The 18973-nt window shown below is 38.4% G+C and overlaps 1 protein-coding gene across 1 annotated transcript in view; it reads left to right on the forward strand.

The window, feature by feature from the left end:
* Positions 1 to 258: 258 nt before the first annotated feature.
* Positions 259 to 18973, forward strand: part of PGAP1 (post-GPI attachment to proteins inositol deacylase 1) — a 71387-nt gene continuing 52672 nt past the window's right edge. Inside the window, exons 1-4 of the mRNA XM_082630329.1 lie at positions 259 to 537; positions 6156 to 6309; positions 9246 to 9421; positions 18741 to 18912. Coding sequence (XP_082486455.1) covers positions 391 to 537; positions 6156 to 6309; positions 9246 to 9421; positions 18741 to 18912 — 649 coding nt within the window. The 5' untranslated portion in view covers positions 259 to 390. The remainder of the gene's footprint in view (positions 538 to 6155; positions 6310 to 9245; positions 9422 to 18740; positions 18913 to 18973) is intronic.

An 18973-nucleotide genomic window follows, 5' to 3' on the forward strand; every position in this document is an offset into this window, starting at 1 on the left:
CTCGCTAGTACCCCCCCGGTCCCCACTTCTTTCCCTCCAGCCAGCCTCTCATTGCCCTTCCCTCCCCTTTCTCCTTTTCCTTTTCCTCGCGCCCTTCCCTCTCTCCCCTCACCCTCCAACCCAGCCCACTTCGGTTTCTCCCTTCTCGGCCCTCTCATTTGCGCTCCCACAGCAAACGACGCCTCCCCCCTCTGCAGGCTAGACGCCTGGCGGGAGTTGCGCCGAGAGGCTACGCGCAGGCGCACTGCGCGGAGGGCCCGCGGGCTGGCCGGGCATCCACGCAGGCGCGCGGTGCTCGGACTTAGCTTCCCGGCGGGCAGCCGGGCGTTCTTTGGCTCCCTGAGTCAGGGCTAGGGGTCCCGCGGCGGCGGCGGCGGCGGCAGCAGCACCATGTTCCTCCACTCCGTCAATCTCTGGAACCTGGCGTTTTATGCCCTCATGGTCTTCATGGCGACCCTGGGGTTGTGGGACGTCTTCTTCGGCTTTGAGGAAAACAAGTGCAGTATGAGCTACATGTTTGAGTATCCGGAGTATCAGGTGAGGTTTCGCCCTCCCTTCGCTGGGCGCTCCGAGGCTCGGGCCCCTCCAGCCTGGTCCTTCTGTGTGTTTCCCCTGCGTCGGCTCCCCGCCCCTCTCCTGCCCCCTTAGCCCAACCTTGTCCCCGCTTGCTTCGCCCCGGAGGACTCCGCAGCCCCCCGCGGCCCCTTTTTCCTGCCCTTTGTGTCCTCTCTTCACGGTGGGGTGTTTGATAGATGGTTCCCCGAGCATGCTCCCCGCCCCCCTCGAGGTTGCTCCCCGGTTCCTTCGCGGTCCCAAATCCCAAGCACAGGCTCATCAGGAGGGCCGGGCCCAACGCCCCTCATCCCCAGAGACGCAGCTCCAGTCCCTCTCCCCAAACCCAGACCCCATCCTCCCCGCCTCCCTGCCTTAACAGGTGCCCCGGGCACTCCTTTGCTTCCCACGCACCGAAATTCTTCCCCTCCCGCCCAGGGGTTTGCGTGTCAGCTCTCGCTTTTCTAGAAAGGAACCGAGCTTCTGCAGAGCGTGTACAGTTCCCAGGGTTGCCGTAGAGACTTCAGGGGTTTACGTCTGAAAGGCTAACCTGATGAGTAAATAAATGGGGAACTAGCGCAGTTGTCTCCTGTGAAGGTTTTGCGGAGCCCTCTTGTTTTGTAGGTCGTGGGTCGGTGCGTGTGCATGCATCCTGTGTTGATGCGTGTCGCCCCTTACCAGTTGCATACGAAATCTATTTCATGGTGTTATTTTTGTTTTCTCAACTGTGTTTGCAATTGAAGAGAGACCCGGCCCTTCTTCCTCTTCCTCTCTCCGCCGCCACCTCTTTCGTTCCGTTTTGGATATTTTCAGTCACAGTTGCTTTATCAGTTCAGCATAGTAGACGCTAGAATTTCATTCATGACCAGCTGTAAAAAGAGATGGTGACAAATTGCACAACCGTCCAAAGAAATTTCTTCCGAATGATCCTTTTCTTTATAAATGCATCTCCTAATTATGGAATATGTATTGTAATGATAACTCCCTACCTTAGAAGTATATGTACTATAATACATATTGATACAATGCATTTAAAACCATAGCAGATTTATTCTTTGAGGTGAAGGATGCAGATCCTGATTGTTTCCGTGTACAGGTCATTATGAAGGAGCATATTATTTGATTATCCTGCTAGTATTTAGATCTTAAAACTACTTAAGGTTTAAATTGCTGAACAGCCTCCTTTCCCATGGGCAAAATTCGAATTTAGATTTCATTTGTTTTGAGATATTTACCTTGGTTTTGCATCAGTGCTTTTAAGGAAGTGGAAGCATTTGATATCAGCTTCTATTGAAGGAGCACATTTTAACATGTTACAGTTGTCTCTTAATTTCTAAATGAATATGCTGGTTTATGTTTATCAGAGGCCACATATAGTTAATTATAGTTAAATATATGGGCTTTTAGTTTAGATTTTTTTAAAAAAATAGAGCCCTTATAGTCTCCTTTCATTTTTCTATGGTTTAATCATTAGGAAACTCCCAATAGATTGAAGTAGGTCACTTTAGTTTTGTACTGCATTGAAGAGTTTGGTTAAAATAAAATCATTTTGGAACAATACAGTACTAATTCCCATTTATTTTTGGATTACCCACAATTATTGAAACTATTTTAATATTTGCAGTAGTAGAAATCACTTAGTGTTGGGAACAAAGCATATGGACCTCACAGATATATTTCGTGCCTCATAAAATTGACTGGAAAGACACAGAAAATAAGTGTAGCTAATGCAAAAGAGCTATTTGGGTTTTTTGGTGTTGTTAGGTAGTCTTATTTAGTTATTTTTGCTGTTTTGAGGTTTTACACTTCTGTTAATAATATGTTAGCACAATAATATTACAGTGGCAGGAGTTTTTGATACATATTTTCAGTAAATTTTTATTTTTATGATGTAAAAAGCGTTTATTCACTACAGTATTTGTCTTTGACTCTTAGTCTTTTTATTGTGCACACTAGGTTGCGTTATTTTAAAAATACAGTTAAAAGCTGCCTACAGAAATGATTCATTTTGAATATAATGTGAGCTTTCTGGATAATTGGGGTCAGCCAATTAAGAACCAATGGTTTGTAAAAAGTGTTCTAAACATTTTTTATATTGCTTTTAATTATATTTTATAGTAAGCTCCAATTGTTCACAGGTTGATATTCAGCATATGGGATGTCCTGGTTGTTGGGTTTTCTTCTCTTTCTTGATGATTTTCTTCTTTTTTATTGCTCGTTTGCATACTCTTTAGCGGAATTTTAGAGGCACTTGAAAGGTTAGTTGAAACATGCTCAATTTTATTCTCCATTTTAAAAATAAAATGTGGGACAGGAATTTGAAACTCTGAAAAAATTGTTTTGAATTTTAAATTGTTTGAGTATCTTTATTAATCCTCTACCTTTAGTTTTCCTAGATTCGCTTATTCAGAGTTAATTGAACATCTCACACACCTACCAAGCAAAATACACGCTATCCTTTAAAGCTTCTTGTATTATGACAGCAAGGCAGAGCTTGTATTTGGTAGCAAACAGTTTTAGACAAATTGTAGAATTCGATAAGAAAACATCTGTGTTGTGTTTTTTCATGCAACAGTTTGTTTGGCTCTCTTTAGATATGTGACCTGACAATTGCTCTCTGAAAGGAAATGTTGATATTGGGAAATATGACTCATATATTTTGTTATTAAGTGTGAGTTTATTTAGCATATAATTTATTTAATGACTTCTCTGTGTAGATATATTCTAGATCCTAGGTATGGGTGAGAGGGAATTAGAGATGAATCACATCTTGTGCCTTTAAATTCATGTTTTTAAAATATAATGGGGGAGACAGGAGTGAAATGGATAAGTAAAATATAATGTGTTAAATGTTATAATTTCACTGTAAGAGAGTGTGTACGAGGCTCTTCACAGAAGAGAGCAGCCGTGTTCATCTTGGGTAGTCAAAGGCTATCGAGAAGAGGTTGTGCACTGGGCAGTGGAGGGTATGTCTACAGTTCACAAGGTGCAGAAACAAGAAAATTGCAGGAATAAAGAACAGCATTTGTGAAGGTGGGAATACCAGGATACATTCCATAAGTAGTATTTATAGTATGTTATCATTTATGTAGAAAGGAGAAATAACCTAAAACAAATATGCCTATATTTGTATATATGTAAAATACTGGTATTTCTGGAAGCACAAACTGCTAACATTGGTTACCTTCTGGGTAAGGAACTGGATGGCTAATGAACCAGGGGTAGGAGAGCCTTTTCAGTATATACTCTGTTGAATCTTGAATTTTGGAACATATTAAAAAATTTAAAATGTGGCATGTATAAATTATAAGGAAGTAGGTAAGAATAATTAGAGCAAGGTTATAAAGGACCTGTTTCTTAAGTGTTTATCATCTGTGTATGCAGTGAGAAAACACATAAGGTGTATGTCTTAACAAGGTTATTTCTTGACAGCAGTATGGATTGTTAAATTTTGCGGGGGGGAGGGTTCTCATTTAAAATAATCAATATAAAATAATTTAAAATATATTGGAGTCCTGTTACTATAAATGTGTTTTTAAAAACCCCTTGACCCTTTTCTGTATCTTTCATCATTATCCTTTTTGTATGCCTACATCTTTTCTGTCCTCAATCTAGTCAATACCCTTCCTGTCTTTTCCTGCCACTCACTCCCAACTTGAATTCTGTTGGAAATGCAACTTTGCCATTGCCTACAACTCCTACTTTTTATTTTTGTTCTACCTCTTTTTTCCACCTTTATACTTTTTTCTACTCCACATTATATGCCTTCATTTTTTTTTTTTTTTGCGTTACGCGGGCCTCTCACTGTTGTGGCCTCTCCCATTGCGGAGCACAGGCTCCGGACGAGCAGGCTCAGCGGCCATGGCTCACAGGCCCAGCCACTCCACGGCATATGGGATCTTCCCGGGACCGGGGCACAAACCCGCGTCCCCTGCATCGGCAGGCGGGCTCTCAACCACTGTGCCACCAGGGAAGCCCTGCCTTCATATTTTTAAATGTACATTGTCTCACTATAAAATTGCCTTTATAATAGTAGATTATGAAATATATCAAGTAATATTCTTTTGCTTGTTTTTCTGTCTCCAGAGAATTAAATATTTCTTTTTCTATATATTTGATAGTTCCTGTTCTTCTGAGTTAATTTTCAAGTAGTTCAAAACTTTTTTAGTTACTGTCCTGAAAAGAATAGTGATCTAATACACATGTACTGCTATATCAAATGGTGTACTAAATTGAGAGGAGTTAAGATAACCGTTCCCTTTTTCTCTCATATTTTCTTTTTGCTTAATTTGTACCTAAAGAAATAAAATATTATATCATTTTTATTTTTGATTATTTACTATGCATAATTAATATTGGGACTAATTTGAGTTGAAGTACATGTTCACATATAAAGCAAATAGTAGGGTTGGTATCTCTGTATTTTGAATATTTGAGGAGATGAAGTTGCTAGTATCTTAAACAATAAGGTCACAATCTCTAAAGATGTTTTCATGGTGTTATTGGCACAGATTGTTTATGGTACTATCCTCAAAGGAATATTCAGGAATTTGCATGAATGATCAGAATTATGCTTTCTGGAACAGTGATTTTTTTCAGTAGTCATTATCCATTTACAATTTTCAAAATTCATTCAGTAGTTAAAATTTTTACCAAGCACGTGTAATTACTGCCAGATCATTAAATCTATTGATGTCTACTTAAATAAAATCTACTGTTCAATGTAACTGGTTTCATTTTTAACAGTCTCCATCCCTTCGGGGGAAAAAAGAAGAAGAGCTTATACTTTACTCCCACTTTTGTAGATGCCTACCTTTTGGGGATGACATTAAGACTTCATTTGTATTTTGCTGAAAGAAATGTTATGTGAATTACTGGCTCATTTGGTATACAGTAATGTGAATTGCAGAGTAGTCTTAGGCTTGCTGATAAACCATGCACCAAGTCCATGAAAACTGAAACAGATGCTAATTCACTGGAATGTTCATGGTGAGAAGAGTGTACATGTCTCAACCAAGACATGGCTGTAAGGTTCAGATTAATTTGTTAAGCACATTGTAGGTCGAGCATATTAAGTTGAGAGGTCAGAAAGCTGCATTATAAAACAAACTTACTTTCCTTTGAATGATGTAACAGCTTGGAGTATATAGTTATATATAGGCCTGAGTGAAAGGAGAGAGACCTTACAAACAGTTTAAAATAGCAAAAAAGAATTCATTTGATAATGGAAAGCTTTTATCATTTCTAAGTATAATTGATAACCGATACTAAATTAAATACATTTTCAATTATGTTAACATGGAACTTGCTGACATAAACCAGTGTTTTTCTCTTGCCAGTAGCTATTCTGAGTAATTTGTATTTATTAGAATTTCAAGTAGTCCCATTTTATGCTTTCTTGAAGACTACATGGTTTAAAGCTCACATAATCCAAGACTGAGTCTTCATATGTGTGAACTAAAAGTAGAACTTGTGCATTAAGTGTAGTTTTATCATCAGTAATATTTTTATATTGTACTATTTCAAATTCAGAATTGGGTACGGTGAGACTGAATTGTATTAGTAAAACTGATTAAAGTGAAGTTGCTTTTTTTTCCCTATAGAAAATAGAACTTCCAAAGAAACTGGCAAAACGCTATCCTGCATATGAATTATATCTTTATGGAGAAGGATCCTATGCTGAAGAACACAAAGTTCTCCCTTTAACGGGTATTCCTGTTCTCTTTCTTCCCGGTAATGCTGGAAGTTATAAGCAGGGTAAGTGTTGCAGTTGTTCAGTCAGAGACGAAAATGAGTCCAACACACGAGATGTATGCGTTAAAGCACAGTGGTAGAGGGCTGTTGCTCACTCAGGCAAAACAGCAAAGCCCTCAGTCCACTATGGCGTATTTATTTAAGCTTTATCTTATATCTATTATACTTTGTGTAATTAAAAGCACATTTTAAGAGCTAGATATACTTTACTTATAACTTTATCTAATACAAAGAGTTCTATTTAGCGCAGGCTGTGCCTTCCTTGAACATCTAATCAGTGCACCTCCTTATTTCCTTATGTTCCCGATTATACCGAGGACATGCATGGGTCAGTGCCCAGAACAATCAGTACTGCTTGCAGTCCTGAAACATTCGCACGCACCCAGCTTGCTAGGTGAACCGATTCTTGGGCCACGTCTCTTCCCATGTCCTCAGTTACCCTTCTACAGTAAGTCTCAAAAGTAAATTTTGAAAGCTGTGAAATTCAATTGAAGAATTTATCAGACATGTACTCTGTGTTAGGTATTATGCTAGGTATACTGGGAGACACAAATATATGACATTTTGTCTGAGAGAAGTACATGTGAGAAGTACACAAAAAAGAATAGCTGCAAGGCACTTTGCAGAGAGTAAGTCAGAGAAGATAAGATGGAGTGGAATGATAAATAGATGATATAGGGATTCAGGAATCAGCAGAAGAAAGAGGTTTATGTTAGAAGTGGAGGGTACAGAAAACAGAACCTAAAGCATTGATTAGAGAAGTAAATCAGTGGTTTATGTTATTGCTGAACAAGAGAGGAGACCGGTTTCTTTGTTTTGGAGCTATTTAAATTAGATCTAGAAATACTGAGGGAAACACAGAAAGGTGGGGGTAGGGAAGTTATGTGTACAGATTCCAAATTGAAATATAGCAGTTATTTTTGGCCTAACAGTCAGGCAATCTAGAAGTAATTTCAGCTAAAACCTGCTCTTTTTTTGTTGTTATTAAATGGTGTATTCTTTTGTACAATGAGAATAGAATTATTTCAACATTTAGTATAATTACTTAACATGTTTATCTATTTAGCTAGCAAATATTTATGGGGTACCTACCATGAGCCAGGCAGTATTCTAGATATTCTAGATATTAGTATGCCAGTAATATTAAAAGTTAGAAAGAAAAATAAACCAGAGTAAGGGATAAAGGATAAACAGGGTCAGGAGGTGGCTAGTTTAGATGAAGTGGCCAGGGAAGGCCAGTATGAGGAGATGACATTTTGAGCCGAGGCTTGAATGTAGCAAGGGACTGAGATATGTGACTATTTGGGGAAGACCTGGAGGCAGGAACGTGCTTGGTGCGTTCAAGGCCACTGACACTAGAGAAAGTGAAAACAGATGAGGATGGAAAAGTAGCCATAGGCTATGTCATAAAAGCTGTGGAAGAGACTTAGAATTTTGATCTAAGTGTGATGGGAAACTATTGGAGGGTTTGGGTAGGAAATGATATACTCTGATTTTTTAATTTAATCATTGTGTTTGAAGTATAACACATATACAGAGAAATGCATAGAATATGGCTATTAGGTTAAAATGATTATAAAGTGAGTACCCATGGAACCAAAACCCAAGTCAAGAAGTAGAAGGTTGCCAGCACCCTGGAAGCCTCCTGTGTGCCCCTTCCTGATTAAAACTCCCTCCCTTCCTAACTTTAAGGTAGTTATTTTCTTGACTTTCTTTATAGTTTTAGCATCTAATTATGCATCTCTAATACAGTCTACTTGTTTGGGGCTATTTTTAAACGTCGCACTATAAATATAATCACTCAGTATGCATTGTTCTGTGTCTGGCTTCTTCCACCTAACATGGGGTTTTTGTTTTTTTATCTAGTAAAAATAACTTTTACTGTTTTTATTATCATCTTAGATTTTTTTTAAATTGAAGTATAGTTGATTTACAATGTTGTGTTAGTTTCAGTTATACAGCAAAGTGATTCAGTTCTCTCTCTCTATATATATATGCACGCATATGTATATTAGTGCTTTCTAGGAATTAGGAGGAGAAGAGGAATGAGGAGTAACTGCTAATGAGTTCAGGGTTTTCTTTCTGGGGTGATTAAAAAATGTCTAAAGTTAGATTGCAGAAATGGTTGACTATACAAAATATCATTGAATTGTACACTTTACACAATGAGTTGTATAGTGCTTGAGTTATATATGTTAAAAAAAAAAGGAGTGGCAAACAGCTATTTTGTTTGCTAAACCCAAAACCTAGAGAGTACAAATGCAGGAAATGGGAATTGCATTTGAAATTAAGAGACCAGCAACTTAAAAAAAAAAGTTGTGTATATATGTAGACTACTTTATCAAAACCTAAAACAGTGGAAGCACAGAGACCATTTAGGAAACTGTTAGAGTAGTTCAGGCAAGAGATGATGGTGCTTGGATTAGGACTGTGGTGGTGGAGATGGTGAGAAGCCTTGCTAGGGGATATATTTAGAAGGTAGAGCATGACAGGATTTACTAATGATTGGGTGTCATGTGTAAGAAAAAGAGGCAAATTATGCATGAGTATTTACACCACTGTGATGAGCTGTAATGAGCAGACGTTTCTTGTAGGAATTTTCTCATTCTTAAAATCCTGAAGTGTGACAAAATTCCTATTTCTTATTCTTCAAGGAATTCTTCCTTCCCTTTTAGCTATTGTTGCCCCTACTGAAGGGGAAGCAGGTAGAGAATGAATGAACCATTCACGTTATACTTAACTTAAAAAAATTTACAGGACAAGACACACAATTGCTAAGTTGGTTTGTTTTTCTAAATTGCTGTTGTTAAGGATGTCACCCTGAAATAGGTTGTATTCAGAATGTGGGATAAAGTTAGTTGTTAAGAGACTTTGAAGCAAGAATAGATGAAACTTTAAAAATTTTTGTTTAATGTGCACTTCACCTTTTTCCTCTGCAGTTCGTTCTATTGGCTCTATTGCACTTAGAAAAGCTGAAGACATTGACTTCAAGTACCACTTTGACTTCTTTAGTGTGAATTTCAATGAAGAACTGGTGGCATTCTATGGTGGAAGTCTTCAGAAGCAGACCAAGTTTGTGCATGAATGCATTAAAACAATTCTCAAGCTCTATAAGGTACGAGATAATCATACAATTCAATAGTGATCAACCTATTGGATTTTTTTTTTTTTTTGGTTAAAGGGACTCAGCATATTTTAAATTATTTATTTGTTTGTATGGAAGTTGAAGCAAAGGTGGCACAAAGGTATTTTGTGTGGGACTCTGTCGTTTTGAACTCAGTGGTGGGTTTTGAAGTTCAAATTCAATTTACAAGAAATCTTTCTTGTGAATTTTGGAAAAAAATTTTTCTTACTTTATGTATAAATTAGGAGTGCAGTGCATTTCCTAAAGCCATTAGTATGGATTTCTGCTTCTAGTTTTGGCTAAATAACTGGTACTAGAGTAGACTACTTCCATATGTAAACAACTATAAAACTAGCCAATGTATCTGAAGCACATGTTTTCAGGTGTTGGGCAACCAAGTGGTAAAGGACTGTGACCACTGAAAGAGGGGAAACGTGAGGTGAGCTCCGTGAGTGTCCGGCTTTCTGCCTGGAAGCATTTTCCAGACCATGGGGTAAATTTTTAGAGGTCAAGAATAGCAAATTGATATCACTAAGCTGAAGAAGGCAGAGATTGGAATTTGGGACTACTGAAATGGCTAGATTTGTGGTCAGGTAGGAGAAAGAAGAGAACTAGGCAGAGATGCGAGCTCTAGAAATTTGAATCTTTCAGTCTTTGAGTGCTATGCTACGTATGCACAGGGCAAGAGGCTACAAGGCAATAGCATACCAAGGAGGAAGTGGTGGGGTATGTCTACTTCAGGTGCAAGGAATAAGGGGGAATATGTGTCCCTAGAGAAATTTAAAAGAGCAGTACAACAGACTCAAATTCATCTGTGCCAGCAATTCTAAACAGCGTCAGGGATAATTCTACTACCTACTAGGATAAGTCATTTCCTCCCTTGGTATACCATTGTGCAAGTCCTGGCAAAAACAGCTCATGGAGAATTGTGCATTGAATTGAGATTTGAGAGGCCACATGGTGCCCAGGAGTTCTGACCCGCTAGTTAGAAAGACTTACTTGAACATTGGGCATTCATTTGAGACCCAAGAAAGGACACGATTTAGGAATAGAGCTACTCTAGCCCTAAAGTAAGAGCTACTCTAGGATCCACCTTAACAGTGCTTCCATATAAGCCTCAAAAACATCAAAGTTAAGGATTTAGAATAAAAGATGCAAACAACAAGGGAACAGATGAGGGAGCTCAGTAGAGACATGGAAACTATTTAAAAAGAAAAAGGACAGGGACTTCCCTGGTGGTGCAATCGTTTGGAGTCTGCCTGCCAATGAAGGGAACATGGGTTCAAGCCCTGGTCAGGGAAGATCCCACGTGCCACGGAGCAACTAAGCCCGTGTGCCACTACTACTGAAGCCCGTGCCCCTAGAGCCCGTGCTCCACAATGAGAAGCCCATGCACCTCAACGAAGAGTAGCCCTGCTCGCCACAACTAGAAAAGGCCTGCGTGCAGCAACGGAGACCCAATGCAGCCATAAATAAATAAATAAATAAATAGATAGATAGATAGATAGATAGATAGATAGATAGATAGATAGATAGATAGATAAATGAATGAATGAATGAATGAAGAAAGAAAGAAAGAAAGAAAGAATAAAAAGGAAAAATTGAGAACTGAAACAATAAAACAGAAATGAAAAATTCAGTACATAGGCTTTAAGCAGGTTGAACACTGCAGAACAAGAGATCATTGAATTTGAAGACAGGACAGTTAAAAACTATCCAAAATATGAAGCACAGAGGATAAAAGGATGGAAAGGACAGAGCCTCAGGAATCTGGGGGACAATACTAAGTAGGCTAACATATACATACCTGGAACCCCAGAAGAAGAAGAGAGAGAAATATAAGAGGAAAAAATATTCAAAGGACTGAAGGCCCCAAATTTACAATTCTGATTAAAATTTTCAACCGACAAATCAAGAAGGTCAATGGATGTCAAACAGGATAAACACAGAATCACACCCAAGTTTATCCTAGTCATATTGTTCAAAACCAAAGTAAAGAGAAAATCTTAAAAGCAGCCAGAGAAAAAAAGGCTCTTTACCTACAGGTAAAACAATAAAAATTATCGCTGGTCTCCATCAGAAATAATGAAAGCCCAAAACAATAGAACAGCATCTTAAAGGTTTTTGGAGGATGATGGGATGGGAGGGAACTCTCAACTTAAAACTGCATATCTAGCAAAAAGGAGGGCAAAATAAAGACATTGTCAGAGTAACAAAAACTGGCAGTTTTGTGATTAGTAGAAGGAAAGAGGGAAATAAAAAATTCCCGTTAGGTGAACAGCACAGTAATAATTGCTACAGACAAGATTCATCATGGGTGCTAAAATGAGTAGGTGAAAGTTTGAGGAGGAAAAGGATATTCACATGGTTTCACGGTATCTTTTCTAAAATATTTATTACCTACAGAGGGAAAGAACTTCACAGTGAGAAACCTGGTAGACATCATCTTAACCAAGATTAACATTACCAGTAATAAGACATATTGATATCATGAATCTCCTGACATGATGCACCATAGTTTCTGTGGCATTATTGTCAAAAATGCATAACCTCATTCTAATCATGGGAAAACTTCAGACAAACCGAAATCAAGAGACATGCTATAAAATAACTAACCAGTACTCTTCAAAAGCATCAAGGTCATAAAAAATAAGGAAAGACTGAAGAACTGTTACAGATTAGAGGAGACTAAGGAGAAATAACAATAAATGCAAGGTGGGATGCTGGATGGAACCCTGAAATGGAAAAAGTACATTAGTGGGAAAACTGGTGAAACTTAGATTAGGTCTGCAGTCAATTCTGTTGCTGCACCAATGTTAATTTCTTGATTTTGATAATTGTAGTATGGTTATATTAAATGTTAACATTGCAGGAAACTGGATGGGAGGTATATGGGAACTCTCTGTGCTATTTTTCCAACTTTCCTCTAATTGGTTCATAATTAAAAGGTTAAAAAGTTTATTTTCAGTAATGAATTCCTTATGAGGTTTATAATTTATTTAGAAGGAAAATATATACTAATGGTGAAAAGGATGGGAAGAGGAGTACATAGAATTATTCCACTGCAGTAAGAAGTATAATATTAATTCATGGTAGATAAGTTAAGGCTGCATATTGTAATTTCTAGAGTAACAACAATAAAAAAGCAGATGTAGCTAACAGCAAATGGAGGAGAAATACAGGTATACCTCAGAGATATTGCAGGTTCGGTTCCAGACTGCTGCAATAAAGCAGATAAGACCTAAATATAAGGCCAGACACTATAAAACTCTTAGAGGAAAACATAGGAAGAACACTCCTTGACATAAATCACAGCAAGATCCTTTTTGACCCACCTTCTAGAGAAATGGAAATTTAAAAAATGAACAAATGGGACTTAATGAAACTTAAAAGCTTTTGCACAGCAAAGGAAACCATAAACAAGACAAAAAGACCACCCTCAGAATGGGAGAAGATATTTGTAAATGAAGCAACTGACAAAGGATTAATCTCCAAAATATTCAAGCAGCTCATGCAGCTCAATATCAAAAAAACAAACAACCCAATCCAAAAATGGGCAGAAGATCTAAATAGACATTTCTCCAAAGAAGATATACAGATTGCCAACAAACACATGAAAGGATCTCAGAATCACTAATCATTAGAGAAATGCAAATCAAAACTACAATGAGGTATCATCTCACACTGGTCAGAATGGCCATCATCAAAAAATCTACAAACAATAAATGCTGGAGAGGGTGTGGAGAAAAGGGAACACTCTTGCACTGTTAGTGGGAATGTAAATTGGTAGAGCCACTATGGAGAACAGTGTGGAGGTTCCTTAAAAAACTAAAAATAGAACTACCATACGACCCAGCAATCCCACTACTGGGCATATACCCTGAGAAAACCATAATTCAAAAACAGTCATGCACCACAATGTTCATTGCAGCACTATTTACAATAGCCAGGACATGGAAGCAACCTAGGTGTCCATCGACAGATGAATGGATAAAGAAGATGTGGTACATATATACAATGGAATATTACTCAGCCATAAAAAGAAATGAAATTGAGTTATTTTTAGTGAGGTGGATGGACCTAGAGTCTGTCATACAGAATGAAGTAAGTCAGAAAGAGAAAAACAAATACCGTATGCTAACACATATACATGGAATCTAAAAAAAAAAGAAAAAGGTTCTGAAGAACCTTGGGGCAGGACAGAAATAAGGACGCAGACATAGAGAATGGACTTGAGGACACAGGGAGGGGGAAGGGTAAGCTGGGACGAAGCGAGAGGGTAGCGTTGACATATATACACTACCAAGTGTAAAATAGATAGCTAGTGGGAAGCAGCTACATAGCACAGGGAGATCAGCTCAGTGCTTTGTGACCACCTAGACGGGTGGGATAGGGAGGGTGGGAGGGAGACACAAGAGGGAGGGGATACGGGGATATATGTATACATATAGCTGGTTTGCTTTGTTATACAGCAGAAACTAACACACCATTGTAAAGCAATTATACTCTAATAAAGATGTTAAAAAAAAAGCAGATGTCACAATAAAGCAAGTCTCATGAATTTTTTGGTTTCCCATTGCATATAAAACTTATGTTTACACTATACCATAATCTATTAAGTGTGCAATAGCATTATGTCTAAAAAAATGTACATACCTCAATTTTAAAGTATTGCTAAAAAATGCTGACCATCATTTGAGCCTTCATCAAGTTGTAGTAGTAACATTAGAGATCACGGATCACACAGCTCACCATAACAAATACAATAATAATGGAAAAGTTTGAAATATTGTGAGAATTGCCAAAAATGTGATATAAAGACAAAGTGAGCAAATACTGTTAGAAAATGGCACCAATAGATTGCTCAGTGCCGAGTTGCCACAAACCTTTGATTTGTAAAAAATGCAGTATCAGTGAAGTACAATAAAGTGAAGCACAATGAAATGAGGTATGCCTGTATTCAGTCTGAAAGGAGGAAAGAACAGAAAGACAGATGAGACAAACAGAAAACAGATGGCAAAGTGATAGAGTTCAATGCAACTATATCAATAATTACATTAATTGTAGATGGATTAAACACTCCAATTTAGAAGAAAGATCTTGTCAGACTGGATTAAAAAAGCAAGACCCACCGAACTATATCTAATCTGGATACTGGAAAGCAAAAGCCACTTTAAATGTCAAGATCCTGATAGATTAACAGTAAAAGAATGGAAAAAATATACATAGAAACACAGATCGTATAAAAGCTGACATGGCTATCTTAGTGTAGATTCTAGGACAAATGATATTACAGGGATAAAGAGGGACATTTCATGATAATAAGAGTCATCTCATCAACAAGGCAGAAGAATCTGAAGTGAGTGTGCACCTAATAACAGCTTCCAAATTCATGAAGCAGAATCTAACGAACTAAAGGGAAAAATAGGTAAATCCACATTTAGAGTTGACAATTTCAACAATCCTCTCTCAGTAATTGAGGAAATAACTAGAAAATCAGTAAAGTATGGAAGATTTGAACACTGTTAACCAGCTTAACCTGTTGACATTTATAGAACACACCCAACAAGTGTACAAACTGTGTTCTCTTTAAATGCACATGGAACATTTACTAAGGTATGCCATATGCTAAGCTGTAAAACAAGTCTCAATTTCAGAGGATTGAAATCATACAGCGTTTATTTTATGAATATAACAGAATTAAATTAGAAATCAACAAGAAAAAGATATCTGGAAAATCCTCAAATATTTGGAAATGACTTCTAGATAACCCAGAGGTCAAACAGAAAATCACAGGTAAAATTTGAAAGTGTTTTGAATTGAACTAAAATGAAAACACATCATCAGAATTTGTAAGGTTAAAGTAGAGTTAGAAGAAATATAGTTTTAAATGCTTTTATTAGGGACTTCCCTAGTGGCGCAGTCGTTAAGAATCCGCCTGCCAGTGCAGGGGACATGGGTTCAATCCCTGGTCCGGGAAGATCCCACATGCTGTGGAGCAACTAAGCCTGTGCGCCACAACTACTGAGCTTGTGCTCTAGAGCCCGCGAGCCACAACTCCTGAGCTCACATGCCTAGAGCCTGTGCTCCGCAACAAGAGAAGCCACTGCAATGAGAAGCCCATGCACCGTAACAAAGAGTAACCCCTGCTTGCCACAACTAGAGAAAGCCCGCGCACAGCAGTGACGATCCAACACAGCCAAAAACAAATAAACAAATAAATAAATAAATGCTTTTATTATAAAAGAACAAGCTTTAAAAGCAATCATCTCATCTTCCAACTTAAGAAGCTAGAGAAAGGAGAACAAAGTAAACTCAAAGTAAGTAGAAATAAGGTAACAATAAAGATGAGAATGGGAATCAGCTAAATAGAAAACAGTCAAACAGTGGAGAAAAATTGATACCAATGGCTGATTCTTTGAAAAGATGTGTAAAATCAAATTTTGCCTTTTATTTTAAATGATACGGAAAGCCACTGAAGAGGTTTTTGAACAAAAGAATGACATGTGGTTTTAACTGTCATTCGTTATGCTCTTGAGCATAAACTGAAGGGACGTAAAGGTAGAAGCAGAGAGACCAGTTAGGAAGCTATTGCAGTAATTCAGACAAATAATTGTGATTTGGATCAAGTTGATAGCAGTGGAGGTGATAAGAAATGGTCAGATTGGTGTAAATCTTAAAGGCAACAGGATTTGCTGGCACATCAGGTATGGAGGGGTAATGTGAGAGAAAAAGAAGAGTTAAGGATGACCCAAACTAGAAAAACTAAAAGGGTTGAATTATCATTAACCAGGATGGGGGGAAATGTAGGAGGAACAGATTTGAAGGATATTAAGAGTTTAGTTCTAGACAGGTTCTATTTAAGGTACATACTAGACATCCCAAGTGTAGCTAGCATGCAATTGGAGTTTAAGGTTAGAGTTCAGGAGAAGAGGTCCCGTCTGGAGATAATAACTTGAAGGTTGACAGCATTTGATAGAGCCATGAGACTGGATGAGATCACTAATGGATTCAAGATGTGAAAGAAGAGATCTAAGGACTGAGGTCTGAGTCACACCAGTATTAAGAGATGAGGGGAGATAAGAAGGAACCAGAAAGAGACTAAAAAGGAGCAGTCAGTGAGGTAAGGGGAGAACCAGAAGAGTATCTTGTCAAGGAAACCAAGCAAAGCATTTCAGAGAGGAAGAAGTGATCAACTATGTCAAATGCCATTGATAGGTCAAGTAAGATGAGGATTGAGAATTGATCATTAGATTCCTTGGTGATCAGATAGGAGCAGTTTTTAAAAAGTGTCGGGGAAGAGCCTGATCAGAGTGGGTTTAAGGGTGTATGAGAAATTGGAGACAGAGAGTACTGTGTAGACAACTGTTTTTGAAGAGTTGCACTGTAAAGAGGTATATAGAAAAAGATGTGGTCACTAAGGAAAAGTAAAAGCAAAAAGAGAGTTGTTTCTATTTTTTTTTTTTTTTTTTTTTTGCGGTACGCGGGCCTCTCACTGCCGTGGCTCCTCCCGTTGCAGAGCACAGGCTCCGGACGCACAGGCCCAGCAGCCATAGCTCATGGGACCAGCCGCTCTGCGGCATGTAAGATCTTCCCGAACCGGGGCATGAACCCGTGTCCCCTGCATCGGCAGGCGGACTCTCAACCACTGCGCCACCAGTGAAGCCCTGTTTCTATTTTTTAAGGGAGAGCAACAGTATATTTATATGCTAGTGAGAATGATCTAGCAGAGAGGGAGGAACAGTGATGCAAGAAGAAAGTGAGAAGAATTGCCAGAGCGATGTATTGTACTTGAGAAGGCCAAAGGGAATAGGTTTCAGAGCACATACGTAGGGTTTGGCTTTTGCTAAGATCAGGTATGTATTGGGGATCACCAGAACCATCCCCAGGCTCGATGTTCTCAAGGAGGACCCACAGGACTCAGCATATAGTTGTATTCATGGTTATGATTTATTACAGTGAAAGCAAAATCAGCAAAGAGAAAAGGTACATGGGGTGAAGTCCGGAGAAACCAGGTGCAAGCTTCCCAGTGTTCTCTTGCAGGAAAGTCACACTGGGTGTGTTTAATTCCTACAGCAACGATTGTGACATGTATGAAATGTCATCTACGAGAGAAGCTCATTAGAGACCCAGTGACCCAGGTTTTTTATTGAGGTCTGGTCACCTAGACACCCTGTGCCTCTGCCTTCTGTGTACCAAAATCCCTACTAGAAGTATGAAGGTGTTCAACATAAACCATGTTGTTTACAAAACAGTTCTAGAACGACGAGCTATTCCTATCATTTAGGAATGATGAGAACCCTCCCAAAATCTGTGGTCCCACATTGCAGCCCAGAGCCAACCTTGAATGCAGTCTGCTCTAAGGAGAGCAGTCTCGGGCCTATTCTGTTAACTCTGTTCTGCACGAGGCCCAATTTATTCATAGTAACAGGAGAAGAGGCATAGATGAAGGATCAGTGTGGACGGTGATGAGGAGAAGTTTGGTAGTAGAACTGAGGATACTATGTGGAGGCAGAAAAGATTTTTTAAAAAGAAAAACTTATTTTAAAAATATAATATGTAGGGCTTCCCTGGTGGCGCAGTGGTTGAGAGTCCGCCTGCCGATGCAGGGGACACGGGTTCGTGCCCCGGTCCGGGAAGATCCCACATGCTGTGGAGTGGCTGGGCCCGTGAGCCATGGTCGCTGAACCTGCGCGTCCGGAACCTGTGCTCCGCAACGGGAGAGGCCACAGTGGTGAGAGGCCCACGTACCGCAAAGAAAAAAAATATATATATATATATATATATAATATGTAATTGTCAGTGAATAGATGTTGTGGAATGCTGGCTTCTTTTTAAACCCAGGCACACAATAGAGAAATAATTTGATGAGATAGGATATATCAATATGATGAGGTAGTATATTGCTGTGGCAGTTGTAACTGTTCTGGCTTTTTTGTGCTATTTCCATTTTCAAATAAATGATTTGACTTTATATATCCTATGAAATCTAATATTCTGGTATACACCAAATATAATTACACCTCTTACATATAATATAACAAATGGTAAAAACATGATTTGCTAGACCAAGTGTTCTGATTTTGGTTCAGAAAATCAAAGCCTAGCTGTTAAAAATGTTTGCAAAACACAAAATATGTATACACTAATTACAAATATATGAAAATGTATTTCTGTATCTTATTATGAGTGGTTATATAAATCGTTTAATTTTCTTTTTTCTATGAAATTGCTCATATGTAGAGAGAAGTATTTAGTATATTTATTATGATATTAATCCTTAATCATGCCTTGGTGATTTTTGAAATAGGGTCAAGAATTTGCTCCAAAAAGTGTGGCAATAATTGGTCATTCTATGGGTGGCCTTGTTGCAAGAGCATTGCTTACGTTGAAAAATTTTAAGCAGGATCTGATCAATCTTCTTATTACACAAGCAACACCTCATGTTGCTCCTGTGATGCCATTAGATCGTTTCATTACAGGTGAGTACTGTTACATAAACACTAACTGACCTCCCCATTGTTGTTTAGGATTAAACAGATC

This window comes from Mesoplodon mirus (genome assembly GCF_964341445.2).
Source record: "Mesoplodon mirus genome assembly, chromosome: 8".
Classification (NCBI taxonomy): domain Eukaryota; kingdom Metazoa; phylum Chordata; class Mammalia; order Artiodactyla; family Ziphiidae; genus Mesoplodon; species Mesoplodon mirus.